At 38.3% G+C, this 17,543-nt stretch overlaps 1 protein-coding gene across 4 annotated transcripts; it reads left to right on the top strand.

The window, feature by feature from the left end:
• The first annotated feature begins 2,686 nt into the window (after window positions 1-2,686).
• Window positions 2,687-16,557, top strand: LOC121853205. Of its 4 annotated transcripts, none has more exons than XR_006086275.1 (15): window positions 2,687-2,863; window positions 4,706-5,157; window positions 6,456-7,051; window positions 7,704-7,798; window positions 8,267-8,396; window positions 8,640-8,724; window positions 8,892-9,037; window positions 9,432-9,572; window positions 10,163-10,367; window positions 10,632-10,870; window positions 11,514-11,628; window positions 12,186-12,368; window positions 12,513-12,648; window positions 13,153-15,035; window positions 15,087-16,557. XR_006086275.1 is itself a non-coding variant. In XM_042347190.1 (14 exons), exons 2-14 carry the CDS (start codon window positions 5,133-5,135, stop codon window positions 13,352-13,354), a joined length of 2,298 nt encoding a protein of 765 aa, XP_042203124.1. In that variant the 5' UTR covers window positions 2,687-2,863; window positions 4,792-5,132; the 3' UTR covers window positions 13,355-16,557. The 4 variants fall into 4 exon arrangements, 2 of the variants coding, with proteins under 2 accessions (XP_042203124.1, XP_042203123.1); XR_006086274.1 differs by having other exon boundaries at window positions 15,070-16,557; XM_042347190.1 differs by having other exon boundaries at window positions 4,792-5,157; window positions 13,153-16,557.
• The last annotated feature ends 986 nt before the right edge of the window (window positions 16,558-17,543 follow it).

Below are 17,543 nucleotides of genomic sequence, written 5' to 3'. Positions count from 1 at the left end.
GCTCTTACCCAAGGGTCAAATGTTACGAAGCAGGTTAATATGTACAGGTATTAGGAAAACTTGTGAAACTTTTAACCCATGCATAAGAATATAGAGAGTCCAGAGATATGTATGATGTAGGAAGTTGTTGTGTTAATCTTATTTTCAGAAGTGTCTCGAGGGCTTCCAGAGAGGGAAGTACTTCTCAAACGTGGCAGTACAGTACAGGTATATGCCGTCCGTGCATCGTTGAGGTGAAAGTAAAGTGTTGGCTTTAATTTATTATTGTTAAGTTGGATTTACAAGTTGATATATCCTATGCAGTAGAACTATGATAATCCAGTACTGTACCGTAGTAATCTTTGGCAGTTTCAAAATATTTCCATACACTGAACTGTATTCTAAATATTGTACAAACGTTTGGAACATCTGGTAGTCATTCATGGTGTCACTGCTCTGTTGTCCATTGCAGCAGTTACCAGCTCTCCAACCCAACTGTTATTTTCTGATCTTCTAGTTTGTAGTAATGAGTGTCCACCCCTTGCATTGACCTCTATTTTCCCCTACATAATAGCTTTTGAGAGATAATTTTCCACTGATGGATGTACAGTAGTGATATTTTTTACATAATTTTTATACTGTAAAGGATACATGAAGCAATATTAGTAAGTTTAGGAACTGTTTTAAGATTACACTATTGGTCCCCTGGGTACTTAACCCCTATTGTATGGGTTCCCATCTGAGCTGGATACAATTGTGAAAGAAGTGTCCCCTTAGTGCATAGGTTAACAACCATTAAAAAAAAAAAATTAAATTTGGTTGGGTCACAACTACAGTATGACATTTTATTTATTAAGATTACATTACATATATATTAATGAAGGATCTACTAGTCATTATTCTTTCTGCAAAAAAACTAATGTGAATTTGATTGAATGATTTGGAAATGAATACTAAAGATCTGCACTATATTGTAAATGATGTGAAATAAAGTAAACTGCATGTGAGGAATGAAGAGAGCAGGGAGGAGTGGATACTGAAAAGATTATTGTGGCTTGGAAATGGAAGGACAATTGGGGAGGGGGTAAAGGTTGTTTCGTAAATTTAAAGGAAAAGAATTTATTGGAAGTAAGGATGTAGTTGGTAAATAGAGTTAGAAATCCCCAATAACGAGTGAAAATTCAGTTCAAATTTTACAGAAAGGTCACAAGGTACTATAAATATTAATATGTATGAAAGAAGATTTTTCAGATATCTAGGTTTGGCTGTGAGCACAAATGGAACAATGGGTGAGTTGGGTGATAGTTTAAAACGTCGAGTAGATGGGGAAGAAGAGGATAACAGGTACCTTTGGATAACGGTATGTATAGAGAGATAGAACTGTATTATGAGAGGAATTGAGCCAAATGCAGTATACTGTATGCTATGGATAGAAGAGGAGAAATTAAACTGAAATAATGGAAATGAATTGAAAGTAATGTTTAAGGTTGAAGAATAAGAAGGTGTCGTGAAGGGAGTGTCGGATAAAATTGAATAGGTTTGCCAAAGTTCAGAATGCCCTATTTTATTTACCTCTCTCATTCTTCCCTTGGTCTATATTAGGAACCCTTTTTGGTGTGAGTAATTCTGGATTTTCTCCCGCATATTATCACCCGAAACTAAAGCGAAGATTTGCGAAGGGCTAAATCAAATATGACGACATATGACTTGAAATAATCAAACATTACTTTACATAACATATGATTATTTTGGTAGGTTTGGTATTGCTTGTTTGGGTAGATTTGGTTGGTTGGTGGTGTCTTACTTTCAGGAATGATGTAGCTCAAGTTTCTACTCTGTCTAACACCTCACCTAGGGGCTGGGTATTACAGTATCTGATGGTATATGGAAGTTTGGGATATCTATCAGTTATGTGTCAGAATTTGACAGATATGTGCTACTATTTGGCAGGTAAGTGATATAGTATAGTATTCGGTGGATGTGTGATACGTATACAGTAGTAGCCTGATTAATTGCCGTGCCTATAGTGCATTTCCAAATTTTTAAGCTATTGTAATTTGTATAATGGTAGAAATAATTTAAAAGTGTGGTAAGTCAATTTAGTGTGTAAGTAAAATAGGATCACATGAAGATAAACTCCATCTGATGATTAAATATCCTTAGGCTACCTGGGGAAGGGGTTGGTGGTAGGTTAGGTTAGCATTAGGATGGTTTATCATATGGTGAAATACGCTTGGGAACTAATCTTCATGTGATCCATTAAATTTAATAGTTATACCCAAGCTGTTGATAGTAACATTATTAAAAGTTCTGTGGTGCGTGTCAAAAAGAAAAGAACAAAACAAATACTGTATAACGAAAACTATTATTGTGCCGGGAATACTGGGTAATAAATTGAAGTACAGTAATTGTTTAAAGTTTTTAGTAATTTTTTTTTTTTTTAAGATAATACCGAGTTTTGAAGTCTTAATGAAATTCAGTTTATTGTAGAGGTATTGTGTTATCAGTTCAGAGGAATGTCATAACCGATTTAAAAAAAGCAAAGATTACGGGGACTAGACTATGATAAACAACGTGAGTTCTGGTGGTCCCTTCTCTGAGCAGTTACTCCACAAGATAAATAAAGTGGTGTAGTGTTGTCAGCCACAAGGCCCCATGTGAGACTAGATAATACCGTGAAGGTTCGTGATAAGAGATTAAGGCTGTCATTAAGATAAGAGCAGTGGACCGAGGTGCGACGGTTGCACTAGTAAAGGGTTCGTCGACTAAGGCTGTGTACATACTGTATTTCTAGTTACCGGCGGACCATTTGGAGGAACTTTTAAGAACTGATCGTGACTGTTGCTTCTAGGAATCTACTGATGACCTCTGGGTAACTTCACAGGTGACTAGCAAAGTGTTATAATATTAGAACTCCTAGGCAAGTGGTCAGTGTCAGTCCGAGAGATTAGGTAAATGTTTCATAAAGTTGTAGACCTAAACCAACCAGATATAGTACTATGACTTTCACCCTGATAAGCAAGGCTCAGGGAAGGTTTTGTGTGGTTTATACTCGTGTTAGAATTATTTTTCGTCTGCCCATTGTTTGTCCATCTGTCTTTTCATCGGACGGGGTAAACCGAGTTGATTAAGTGGTAGCAAAGGGAACATGGATTCGAAAGATGTTGAAAGGCATCAATTAACTAATAAATAAGAGAAGGAATGGCGGGACATGTTACACTGAAATACAGTAAAGAAACATATTTCTAGATAATGTTATACTCTACCCATATTAGAATCATATGTAGATTAAGCACCCCAGCTTATTTCACCTTAAGATTAACCACCCTAATACTAAACGTAACCCAACCCAACTCCCCAGGTAGCATTAGGTTTAAACATAAGATGAAATAATCTGGGGTGCCTATTCTTCACTTCATCTATGTATTCTAAAACAATGAAATTATTTTCTTCAGTAATTGTTCTTGGTAACTTGGACAGACTTTGTGGAGAAACATTTACATAATTATTAAACACTAGATACAGACATATGACCACGTGTTGGTATCAGTAGGTGCGTGCTGCGAGTTGCTTCCATGATTGGAGGCTGAAGTAGAACTTCTTATGGACAGCATTAGTGATAAGGAATATCTGTAATGACTTACCAAAGCTATACAATCGTCAAATCAAAACTTAACTAAGGTGAGGTGTGTGTGTGGGCGCGATAAGGTGACTAAAAAATAAACCAATTTTAATACTATTTAATTTGATTATAAACTTGATTTCAACATTACTATATTTTTTTCTCAGGGATTATAGGATAATTATATTCGAGTCACATTGAATCAGCAACTGCTCCTATAGTGAATAAATATACTCCCGAGACGAAGATCTCAAAAGCCTCGAGTGTAATGTAATCAGGGGTTATCGGATTCTGACAAGACACTCACAGTATCACTTGATAGTTCAGCTTGTGTGTGTGGAGTGGTGACCGTGTGTGTGTGTAGTTGTGACCCCGTGTGTGTGTGTGGCTGTGGCCCTGTGTCATGTGTAGGTATGGAGGTATCATAAATGTATTTGCCACCTTGTTTGTCATGTGTGTATTGTGTGGTCGTTTTGGATATGTAAAATCAACTCTGCCAACATCATCTCGTTTGGCTTGTGTATATCAAGATCAAGTAGCCAAGGTTTCTGAGTCCACTTACCAGTTATCAGTCAGGAGGAGGGGCAGGGGAGCTCATTCACTACCCTTATCAACACATATCATACTCTAGAAACATCAAAGAACAATTAAGCATTAAGACATGTTGGTGGCACAGCGTTAACTCGTGTATCTCACAAGTTATGTCCCGAGTTCAATCCCCAACTCTGGTTAGTTGTGAGAAGGGTGTTATCTAGTGTGACCCTACCAAACATGACAGGTTTTCTGTTTCCTGCAGTAATAACACTTGAACGTAAAGGTCATAATAAAGATACATTAACCGCCCGAATGGCAAGTAAGTTGTTAAGTGTTGGAATGATGAATAAATAGATGATAAAACATTTCTTTGAGAATAAACGCTCGCATGTACTTTAATTTGTTCGCTGTGCAAGTTTAGTGACATTACTCTGCAAATACATTACAAAACGTATACTGTAAGGTCATGAGATGAATTATTAGGTTTCGTTCAGTCTAGATAATATTTCGAGGGCCCGATTAAAATGTATATAATGTACTAAATTGTACCTTATAACGTTATCCTTACAGAATCTGGAGTCTTCGTGAGCCACCCAGTTGACCCGCCCACTTACACCACAAATAGTGTCACCTACTCACTCACTCCCATTACACAGGTTCACATCACGCCCAACTGACCTCCTCACCATTGCTACGCCCACACTGACCTCTTCATCCTTGCCACGCCCACAATGACCTCACCATTACCACGCCCACAATGATCTCACCACACCCACACTGACCTTCTCACCACTGCCACGCCCACATTTTCTGTATCGGCAACAAAAGTGAGTGTGGGTGTCGGCATGTGGGCTTGCGGTAGTTGTGACCACCACCCGTGACACACCTGTCTTCTGGCTCACCACCACCCGTGACACACCTGTCTTCTGGCTCACCACCACCCGTGACACACCTGTCCTAACCTGCCGTCCTTTTCACTATCCTTGTCGCAGTCACCATGTGGAAATTTACGGATGAAAGGGGTGAGTACTGTTCCATCTACAGTAGTCACGGCAGAGCCAAAAGAGGTTATTGTTTAGGTTCTATGTGTGTGTTGTTGTCAGTCAATACGAACTGATAAAACTTGGCAGGCAGGCGGGCTATTAAAAGTGACACGAAAGTAAATTTAAGACAAAGGAAGGTCACGGATGAAGGACTTTTTTACTTACAAAACCTCGTTAAAATAGCGAGATTTTTATGCTATGAGGATTATATGGTTCTGATACACTGTGTTATAAGTTTATTCCCTGCCAGGAGAATGGGGAGCCAAATGTCACGGCGCCACAGTGGTGTAGTATCCTTGGCAGCGTGCATGAAGCAGGGACAACCACTCCACACACATTCACTGGTGTATTAAACTTGTACTTGACATCGCCTACCTCTCATGGGGATACATACAATTATCTGAGTACAAGTATTTTTCGCGTGTTGTTGTAGATAAACTTTTAATATAAGAAAAAATATGTTTTGTTTATTACAACTTACGGTTACTTCAGCCTTAAGTCTTAAGATGAATTGCCATTACGTCGACTTGTACTAGAATAGATTTCACCAGAATAATTACTCGGCCCAAATCAGTAAAGTTAATTGCCATTTTTTTTATTCTAAAATTTCATTCTTTTGTTAACATCAATAGATTCTTTGGGTCTGCAATGTTACTAGAGAACGTTTATGAAGGATAACTATATGTAGTTTTGGCAGTACTGTAGTTTATTGCACAACGCAGGTATATAGTGTCAAGGTTTAAGAAACAACTATCTTCTCAGCTTTGGCCGATGTATATTACAACCTGCCAGATTGTACCAAAAACGTATTCGTGACTACATCTGGTTTGTTGGTACGCACGATTAGATACACGCGTCCAGTTCAACGAAATAGTGGACTTATTATTCTAGTTGTGGAATACAGAATCATACTCCAAATAATGAATTGTCATTGGAAAAAGTAAGTTATTTGGCAAAACAATGGTGTAACTGGCTAGCCTTTGCCAAGGTGCCACAGGCCTGTCAACTGTTTACGATGTGCACAAATGCGTGTGTCGGATGGCTCAACTTTTCCGCGATATATTCGCCAAAACTTGGGAAGATGGTTATTTCTTTGACAGTACATAACCTGTGCAGGTATAGAATTTTTAATGCGCTTATAGACGGTGCAGGTATGCCAATATTGGTAAATAATAAGGAAATTTGACCGAAGGTAGCCAACATAACTACCAGACACTTAATTCCATAAATGAGTATATTGCGACGATCAGTGTAACAACTGTGATCCATATCGGCAGGTGGGATAAGGTTGTTGGTGTGCTGTGCCGTCCTGTTGCTGCACTACGCCCTGCGGGACGCCGTCATCACTGCCCTCTCCACCATAGCTGCTGATCCTGCACCTTCAGACAATACCACCACCACCTTCCTGCCTAATGACACTACTTATTTTACAACTGAGTCTGTATTGACATCCTTGAAAAGTGAACCAACTGTGTTAAGCCCAGTCTCTACTTCTAGTACAGACTCCACTAGTAAAACACCTACTGCTACCGAATCAACTTTCACTTCTGCCTCACCCAGCAGTTCCGTCTCAACACCTAACACGTTCCACTCACATGAAACAACTGATTTTGTATTTCGAAAAACACAAAGTAATGATCAGGTACATCAAGAAATTCGCGAGAGATTCAGATTCAATAAAGAAACTTTCTTTAGAAATATGTTTAAGTTTGTTCGGCCATCAGTGTTGGGAAGGTCAAGAACTAGTGACACTTCCTCAGATGATGTTGATGATGACTACGAGTACAGCGAACTACAGGAATCAGACTCAAGCGTTTATTTAGTTTCAGGATCTGATAATGAGAAGACGACCGACGACTTACCACACCTCAAGGTAAAGTGACCCACAATGGAGTGAACAGTATGTTATGTAAATGATATGATGCATGACAGTATATCTTATTAGATTACTTTTCTTAGATTATATAGTAGTTGAATGTGTCTAATTGGAGTATATTATTATGTAGAAAGCATAATTCGTATTTAATTCAACCATGCTAATGTTTTTTGATATATTTTGTTAATGAGTCAACCAAACATCACTCATTCTATCGCTTGGTCGAGTTGTCATCGCCTCTACCACAACAATTCACACAAGTTTTGGATCACACTGCCAGATACAATGTGTACAATGTTCATAATAGTGTTTCATTATACGGCATTACTGCATATATTTAATGTTATACAGAATAATATATAAAGTAAGTAAGGTATGACACTAATATTAGGAACCCCGATTTATTTCGCCTCAAGTTAAAACATCCTAATGCTAACCTACCCTAACTTAATAATATAGCCTGCGTTATAGTGGAAGTTATGTTGAAATATAGGTATATATATATATATCATTCATGAACTTAAAAGAGTAACATATTATTGACTTTAAGAATACAAGTATATAAGTTATTCATAAAGTTAAGAGTATTTATATATTATTAATGATGTGAAGAACATAAGGCGGTGTATAACCCAGTTGTGTGCTGTAGGAAGGTTGGTCGTTGGTAATTCAGGGTGTTGTGCTGAGCTCGGTAAACTGGACCAGCCTCCTCACTACACACTTCGCTGATGCACTCATTCGCAAGTACGTATTTCTCCCCCCATTGATTTTGTTATTGTGTTATTTACTTATCCTGTTATTTCTTGTGGTCTGTGATTGTTTGGCTGTGGTGCATTTACGTTGTTTTAAAGTGGTGAATTGATAAATAATAGTGAAATTTCTCTCTCTGATGCACGAAATATTCTGTAATTTTGTTTGTTGCATTACTGTACGTTGTTAGGTGCGTAAATCATTTTGTTTTGTTCACTTTCATTTATTTTTTTAATGATCTCCAAATATTAAAATTGATTTCATAACTTGCAAAAGAACAGTAATTATCAGAGGGCTTTGAGGATAATCCTACAATAGTGAAGGATATAAATTACTTTGTTATTATTCCCCTCAAAAAATTTTTATTCATGTAAAAATATCAAAACAGTGACCTATGACCTGTACACGTCTAAACAGTGCATGAGGTAAATTTATAACGTATGTGTGTGTGTTATGTGTCAGGGTGGGCGTGGGCGTGGTGTTGGCGGGGTCGATGGGCGTGGCGAGCTTCATAGGGCTGCTCACCCACGCTGCCTCCATGGGGGGTCCCTGGCTGCTCCTCTTCTCTAGGCTCGTATTGGGGATCACACAGGTAAGTCACTTGCGTCTGACAGGTGTTATACAGGTGTTCTTGTCTATTAGTTAGTAGTAGTAGTAGTAATAGTAGTAGTAGTAGTAGTGGAGAAGGTATGGTTATAAGGTAAGATTAGGGACCATTTTTCCGTGATAGTAGTAGTTGTTGTTGTAGTAGGAGGAGTACTACTACTACTACTACTACTACTACTACTACTACTACGTTGAGGTAAGAAGGTAATATTTATCTTGTCACTCACAGGGGCTCAGTTTACCCTCCGTTCTGCGAGTGGTGGACGCCATCCCTGACGTCTATGTGAAAAAGATGACCTTTCTCGTTAGTATAGGTGAGTTACCTTTGACCTCTGAGTGATCATCTTCATTAACGTTACCATTACCATCAATATCATCATCATCATCATCATTGCTACAATATATAACAAAATAAACAGTTTAATTCCATCTATGACAATATCCTGAAGGAGATATGAGGAAGTAGTGTTTGTACCTGTAGGAGGAGACTTGGGGACTCTGCTGGGTACAGGTCTGGCAGGACTTAAGCCATGGTACTTGACGACGTATCTGACGGGTAGCCTAGCCCTCCTGGTGACCGTACTCTGCATCATGTTACCCCACACCAGCGTCACCAAACATTATAAGGTATGTCCTCATTATCACGTTGCATCATGTTAGTATAACTTAGGAGGTCAGTTTTGAGTTGGTGGTTGTTTGTTAAGTTATATATATATCATGTATAGTCATTTGTGTGTTGTTAACGAAAAGTAATTCAATATATTTTCATGATCTATTGGCTTTTTTCATACAGCGAAGGGATGCTATCTGTATGACACACACACACACACACACACACACACACACACACACACTAACATACTAACAGTGTAGCCAAACCGTGAAGAAGCTGTGACAGTGTAGCCAGATAGTGATGTGTTAGGACAGTGTTACCGGGTCCTCATTGGTGTGTTGTGAAGGTTTAGCCATAGCGTCAGGCGTTAGAAAGGGTATAACCAAGATATTGCTTTACGTGTTGTAGGGAGCACCGTGGAAGGAGGTGGTGAAGAACAGGTCGGTGTGGATATTGTCGGGTATACACGTCGGCTCCATGTGGGTGCTGCAGACTCTGGTTGTGGCTGTGTCTTACCGCTTCACCTATATCTTCACTGATCCATCTGCTGTGAGTACCATCAATTACCTTGCTGTCGTTACCTTAGCCAGAGAGAGAGAGAGAGAGAGAGAGAGAGAGTTCAGGCACCTCAGCTCATATCACCTGGAGACCTTCGACTTGTTTCACCTGAGACTTAAAGAATTAGTGAATATTTATAGCACAGTAGATACGATATACTGATGGTGACTTATAATTAGGGATGAGTGGAGATTGGTATAGACATTAATGAGTAAAATTGAGGGTAGGGGGGGGGAGGGGCAGGGTAAGGCAGAACCGGTGTGGATGACAACTGGAAAAATATTTGGAGTGGAGACCCATAAGCCTCTAGCCCTGATAGCTGCAGATGGTAATGATTGGTCACACACATTACCCTTTGTTGCTGTCTCCGAGTAACCACAACACGACACGAAGAAAGTGTATACAACATCCGGTACAGTTACAAAGTTTAATCTAAAGAGTTTGTGAAGCATTTGAGTTGTTTATTACTTTGATTTTGGTGTTTCATGATGCAGTATTATTATTATTTAGCATCATTGGTAGAGCACTAAAAATAAACAATATAAAATGAATTGTGTTGAATAATAGAGTGTGTTTTACAGGGCGGGTGGTGGGCAATGGGCGCGCCTCTACTTGGATTACTGGTGGCTGGCTTCTACACTACGCTTACCTCCCTCTGTGAGGACGTGGAATGGCTTAATCTCTGCCTTGAAGGTGATGATATTGATGATCAGGTGGATGCGACCTGCTACGCTCTCATTGCTAGAACCTGCCTTCGCTTCCTCAAGAATATTAAAGTTGTCATAGGTAAGTTATAGGGTAAACTAACCAAGACATTTTGTTTATTATTAAAGTCGTGAGTTCTGTTACCACGACCTTCTCCATGTGTAGGGGCTGGAACTCGGCAGAAGCTTAAGACTAGATTAAGTTAGATATCACACACACACACACACACACACACACACACACACACACACACACACACACACACACACACACACACACACACACACACGCACACACACACACTATATATGAAGCACGTTGATCTAACACGAGTTGCTCCTACAGGCGGTGTGATTGTGACAGTGGCCGCTATTTTAATGGCTGTTGGAGGGATGAACACAAAAAATGGACTGATAAAAGCAGCAGTGTCCATGGGCTGTGGTCTCTACCTAATGCAATATGGCAATAAGCATACTTTGAAATCGCTTGCCCCCTGGGAAGAGTGGCATCTCGTCAAGGTGTTCAAGGAAGCTGAGGTAGTGACCGCTGCGCTCACCCCTCTCTTGGTCACCGGCATTGCCCAGGTGTGACAAACATCATCCAGGTATTCACTTACGGTCTACAGATCTCATAGAGAACTTCAGATGTTTGGCCCTTAATAGTTTAATTTTAATTATTTCATTTTTAGTGTTTCATAAAGATTCCTGTACTGTACAGTCACGGTCAAAAGTCCTGTTGCCTCTCCTCCTGAACCACGAATCATGAGATTCAAACTCGTGAACCTTAAGCATTTATGGTCAGAATAATACAACAGTCTAGTGCTTCGGGCTCATGAGTTTGAATCACAGGGTTCGTGGAACAGCAGGAGTGACGACATGACCTGACTAGTTTTATACACTGGGTCAACTGAAAATCTCTATCTTATAGTTACCAACTGACCTTAACTGACCTCTACCCTCCGGACTTCTGTAACCTGACATTTATAAAACTTGACCTCATTGAAAAACAGCTAATTACTAAAGTGTTTATGATACCTGGGGTGTCCAATAATGATTTCAACCCAAAACACCAGGTAATTAATGTAACCTGAACAGTAATCAATGACTATACTACACAAGGCTATCCACTGAGGTGATTGAGTTGCACCTGTTGACCTGTGAGGTTAATGACTGTTGATTATGGCACTAAAGTAGATGGGATAAATTTAGAGGATTTATTATATTACAGAGTGGTGAAGGAGGGTGGGCGGCTGTGTGGGTGATTCCTCTGGTGGTCGTCTTGCCGTCTGCTGTTGGTCACCTCTGTCTACCTACTACCATCGACCTGCCCTGGGTTGAACCAAGTACTGTACCACTCACCTCTTTTTGTATTCTATGTAGCATTTACGGCATTTTTTTGTATTTTTTATGACTTCAATATACTGTATCATCTTTTATATAGGGTGTCACAGAAAGATGTCCTTGCCTTCCCCCCTCGTTCCCTCCCTGCCCCCCTCCCTGCCTCCCTTCCTGAGACACTGTGAGTTGGAAGGAGGTAGAGAGGCAGGAAGCAGGCAGGCAGGGACATTTTTCTGGGACACCCGATACATATATGACTGAAGAAATCAAGTAATACCTCATGAATCATAACAATGCCATATCACTGAAGGAGAAGAGCAAACAGAAAAAAAAAACTAAATCGTTGTATCTTTCGACTGTCACCTATCAAGAACCCTGCCGCCAATGCTTGTAAATTTTTCTCCACCATTGAAAAAAAAAATCCTTGAAGATTAATTAATGTTTTATACATAACTTATTACTACTGTAGTGGTATATCGTTTTAGGTCAACACAGTTTGGTACTTTAAGATTCTTAATTCATTCACCACTTGTGTTAATCTGTTTCTGATATTGTGTTGTAGTAAATATCCCAGATGGAGCTGAAGAGGGCATAAGTTGTCCCACCTGGAAGTTCCCTCGAAGAAACAATAACACAGTGAATAGACCGAACACACCTACAGTACCACCCCGTGAAGTTCGTCAATCTATTCGGAGTGGCCAGAGCTTTTTTAGTGCACGGTCAGACTATAGCTTCAAGACAGCTGGTGAGAGAACCTACTTGATGAATCTTCTGTACCTCTGAAAGCTCTTATATCATGTTGACATCTCTTTAAAGGTGTTTATGAGTCGTGATGGTGTGCGTTTGTCTGTGTATTGCCTCATCTTACTCTCTCTCTCTCTCTACCTAGTATCACTGTCCAGGTCGCGGACTACCTCTGCCCGCACTGTGGATGACAGCCTTGAGGGTGACATGCAGAGTGCAGTGGAGTGCGCCAGTGTGGACTTTCACAGCGTTATCGACGAGGCTGACCCAGAGTGTGTAAGGTTAGTCGTGAGATGTTAATGAACCCGACTCCTGTTGTGGTGATGTTAGATCCACAGAGCTTCATCTGTGTGGTGTGAAGAGTTCTTGTGTGGTGTGACGGCAACCCATTTATATTGTCAGATTCTCCATTTTTTTTACGTAAAGGTGAACCATTTTAAATTTTTGACATAAAGAGACTCTAGTTCCAGTGTGTTTGGTATAAGAGAATTTAAATTTAATGACTATGTTGGAAAGATTAATATTTTTAGTGTTCCTTGTGTAAGAGAAACTAATAATGTTGTTTGTGGTATAAGAACATCCATCTTTGATTTATGTGATGTGTTTGTGGCTTTATTGATAATGTATTGGCGAGAATTGGCCTGAAAAGTTAGTATATTATAATTATATTAGTGTAGGTAAATATTCCATGACTAAGCTATTAATATGCATCGAACCTAACTAATTAATATATTTACTCTTTCATACGATAAATATTTATAAATAATATCTGGCTATTCCCACAGTGTCGCCTCCACCAACACGTTTAAGAGTGATGGACCAAGCAAGCAGAGAGGGGACTCATTAAGGCAGCAACACCAACATCGAGATCAACAGTTTGGCTCAATGCTCTCTAACGGCACTGACAGGACGGCTGCCTGGCTCAGCTCCCACCACAACATTAACAACGGTCCCAGCGACAACGAACAGGCTATAACGAAAATCTGATGTACTCTAATACTTCATTCATTGTAATATTCATTTTATTTCTTAATACTTTACTTAATTAAATGTAAGGTTTTGAAATAGTACTCATCTGCTAGCGTTTAAAGTGAGTAAAAAGGACAGCGAAAAATAACTGGTAATGTATTTCCATAATTACAATTTTGAACTTTACTTTAGATAATAGAAAATACTTTTACCTAGGCAGAATTTACACTTTCAGATTAGATAGATAGATATTTCTTCAGTAAAATGGTCATACACGTTTACAATTGGTCCAACATGTATATAGACAATACAGGTATACAGTTTAGCATGCCTATAGTTAGCGTATTTATACAGTGTACAGTACATAGATAGTGTAGCTATACAAACAATGGTAAACCGTAAGGCACTTGGACCAATAACAAAGCCATCAATTATTTACTAAGGTGATAAGGTCGTATCCTCACTGCTATTATATGAAGATTCTTGTATAAAAAACAAATAACTGGATTATACGTGGTTAAATATAGTTTTGTTAATAAAAAAAAATAAAAAAAATAATAAACTAATGTGTGTGTGTGTGTGTGTGTGTGTGTGTGTGTGTGTGTGTGTGTGTGCGTGTGTGTGTGTGTGTGAATGTGTGTGTGTGTGTGTGAATGTCATGTTACTAAGTACGTATAATTTTGTGAATGAAAAACAAAGAAATTTGGAAAATGACCATGAAATGTTGTTGTTATTGTTGATGGTGATGATGACAATGATAATGATAATTCTAATGAGGATTGTGGTGACTGGTTAGGATGATGATGATGATGATGATAATGAATAAACCTCCAGGTAAGTAAGGTAACCAGATATGTGTAAGGGCCGGATATAGTGATGTCAAATGTGATAACTCTCGCCCTTAACACACACACATTTTTGGAATTGTTTTTATTCTGATTTTGTTTTTCTATTGACATAATCATTGTTTTCTTGTCTTTAATTTATATATTTACTGAGTATATAAGTTTTGTCTGGTATAATAGTGTATCTTTATATTATATTACATTGTTATATTGTTTGATATCTGGTTATATTGTTTGGTTTTTTTCAGCGGCCAGAATCAAGAGCACACATGTACACATCAGACACGAATGTACGCACACAGCCTCCCTTTATTAGTTGTCACTTGTCACTTGATTTACTCAGGGGTGTAAAATGTTTTCTCTTGTCTGCTGTTACTTTTGTTCAACGGGTATATTTTAATCGAACCTTTTATTATACCAGACACATGTAAATAGTGTGTAGAGAATATTTATTAATCTTCAGTTATTCCAGATTTGAATAATTGCTATAGTTGTGTCAGTTAAAATGTTGATAGATGTATTATGTGAATTATTTAAGTCTCCCTACACCTGAGAGTGGACGGGATACAGGGCCAATAGTCACTAGTTTGCTCCCAGGTCACTTGAAGTCTTCACTGTGTTGCATCCATTCTGCTACTCACGACCCATCAGACCTACAGTACCTAAAACAATTGTTATGTTAGTGTTTTGATTAGCATGAGGTGACACTGTATATGAGGTAATACTGTCCATGAGGTGACACTGTCCATGAGGTGACACTGTCCATGAGGTGACACTGTCCATGAGGTGACACTGTCCATGAGGTGACACTGTCCATGAGGTGACACTGTCCATGAGGTGACACTGTCCATGAGGTAACACTGTCCATGAGGTGACACTGTCCATGAGGTGACACTGTCCATGAGGTGACACTGTCCATTACCTGCTACACAGATGGTCACATATTTAGGTATACAGGCTTGAGTTTTGTCTTACTGAGTCGAACCTGATTGTCTCAGCAGCCATTTTCTCAGATATGTTGAGTACAAGCTGGCCTAAAGTCAGGATATATTTTACTACAGTATAACACAGAAGACAATATCATCCTGTATTCTCATCACAGTTTACATGGCTCCAGTGTTTGTTGATAGTTTAATTTTTTGGGGGTGAAGCTTAATTTGCATAATATAAAAGAAATTTAAGCCATGTGGGTTGTACAGATTTGATCAAGAACAAAAGATAAAATAATGATCTATATTATCTCTTAAAGTGTACGCAAAATATCAATGGAGTTATTTATTTTTATTTATTATTTCACCACTTATCACCTTAATAGCCGTTCGGGCGGTTATTCTGTTCTGTGTTAGTTTGTTATAACATTTATTTACCCAGTGTTGGTACAGCAAAAACCCGGAGTACAGTAGCTGGATAAAACCTGTAATGTCTGGTAGGAATACACTGGATAACACCCCTCTCACACCTGATCACAGTAGGGATTGAACCCAGGTCATATGCTGGGAGGGGAGATGCATGCAATTCAGCTTTGCCACCAACAAAATCTTCCCATATAATAAAGTTCTTAATATTTCTAGTCAGAGAAGTAATTGAAATATATAGAGAATGCTTATGTTATACAATACTGATATAGTCATTTAATATAATATCATGCACCAAGATACTAACCCCGTCATTGAGAATTAATCAGCCGCCATTTCATTAACAAAGTATAATAGGGTCTGATTTTATAGTCTCTTTAAGTAAGTAAACTTTACCTATTGAATACATCTTAAATTCTATTATTTTTGTTTGTGTTTTGTACTTTGTAATTTATTCTTAACAGTTTTAGTTCTCATCTGATGCAATTTACCAAATGGGATCACAGTAATTGAGATGTTTTGTTTTTTATTTAGATGAAGAAAGTAAATATTAATTATTATCAAATCATAGTACAGTCAGTTGATGTTAGTATACACGGGGAAGACAGTCATATAGACCAAAGTGGTACAATACTTATTATACTTTACTTATTTTTTTTAGATAAGTATTTTATATTGACTTGTCTATCATAGAGTATCTAGGTAAGAAAAGGAAACAACTTTACAGATATTTAGGAATTTTATATTTTTTGTAATGTATTCTGAAGTGATAAAGAAATGTTTTGTATTGTATTCAGTTATATTTTAAATTATTAGAATAAAAGTTAATGGCAACTGTTCTGAACAAAAATTATCAAAGTTTTCAATAAAATGAATAAATCAAACTATATATTAGTCATGGTTATATCTCTCAATATTAACCTTTATAAAACACAACACTGACTCTTCACACAATCCTATTACATACCCTCACACTTGGTGCCCTTCAGAAAATGCAAATAATTTATATTCCAAGGCTGAGGATACGATACTTTACTCAGGCACCAGTGAGGATACGATACTTTACTCAGGCGCCAGTGAGGATACGATACTTTACTCAGGCACCAGTGAGGATACGATACTTTACTCAGGCGCCAGTGAGGATACGATACTTTACTCAGGCGCCAGTGAGGATACGATACTTTACTCAGGCGCCAGTGAGGATACGATACTTTACTCAGGCGCCAGTGAGGATACGATACTTTACTCTTCACTAGTATGTTAAGTCGTTGACCTTTTCCCTCGACCTCACAAAATCAAACCGTATCGATCCCTTGTGAGTTAAAACCTAACATCCGCATCAGGTGATAAGGTTAAGTCAGCTTCCGGGATTTATTCTTATGATTCACCCCCATTGGCTTAACACCCTACCTCAGTGGCTCAGTTACTTGCCAGAGTTGATACAGGTCAGACCTCTCGTAATATCCGGTGAATTCTATCATGGATTTTGCTGAAGAAAGATATGGTCGATGATGTTCTAGAGATTGAAGTTTTACCTCACGCCGCTTTATCACAGTTACCAGAGTTTGAAGGTGAGTGTTTGATTATTATTTTTGTTTCATTAAAGTCAACAAGTGGTACTGACATGTTGTATATTTCCTACGGGTTGTGGTAATAGTGATCTCTGTTTACGTCACGCAATCATCCAGTGTCGAGTAGAATTTTTAAAGGCTTATCGTATCTTCCTTCCTTCCTATATAATGCCAACACTGTTTTTGTCTAGTCAAATTGATTCTTGTTTGTTTGTTAAGATCGGATTCTAATTTATGCATTTATTAGTCATTTAATTATATATAAACTAATTTACTGGTACAAAACTGAGTGTTATCCTATTTTTTATGATATAGCTTAAATAATGTTATGACAAATTTAGTAATAAAGTGTAAAACGTTATGGAAACTCGAGACAATATTAGGAGTTGCCTTATATGAAGTTTGTTACCCCAGGCGTCTGAGTAAGTTCTCCCTA

This window comes from Homarus americanus, unplaced genomic scaffold (assembly GCF_018991925.1).
Source record: "Homarus americanus isolate GMGI-L3 unplaced genomic scaffold, GMGI_Hamer_2.0 scaffold32871, whole genome shotgun sequence".
NCBI lineage: Eukaryota > Metazoa > Arthropoda > Malacostraca > Decapoda > Nephropidae > Homarus > Homarus americanus.
Note: the sequence above shows the minus strand (reverse complement) of the source record. Positions and strands in the feature narration are given on the sequence as shown.

Bases quoted from the DNA above. Each gene is read 5' to 3' on its own strand.
- LOC121853205 (XM_042347190.1), top strand. From the start codon at position 5,133: ATGTGGAAATTTACGGATGAAAGGG. The intron at 8,725-8,891 runs GTGAGTTACCTT...TTGTACCTGTAG, and splicing joins GACCTTTCTCGTTAGTATAG to GAGGAGACTTGGGGACTCTG. The intron at 10,871-11,513 runs GTGTGACAAACA...ATTATATTACAG, and splicing joins TGGTCACCGGCATTGCCCAG to AGTGGTGAAGGAGGGTGGGC.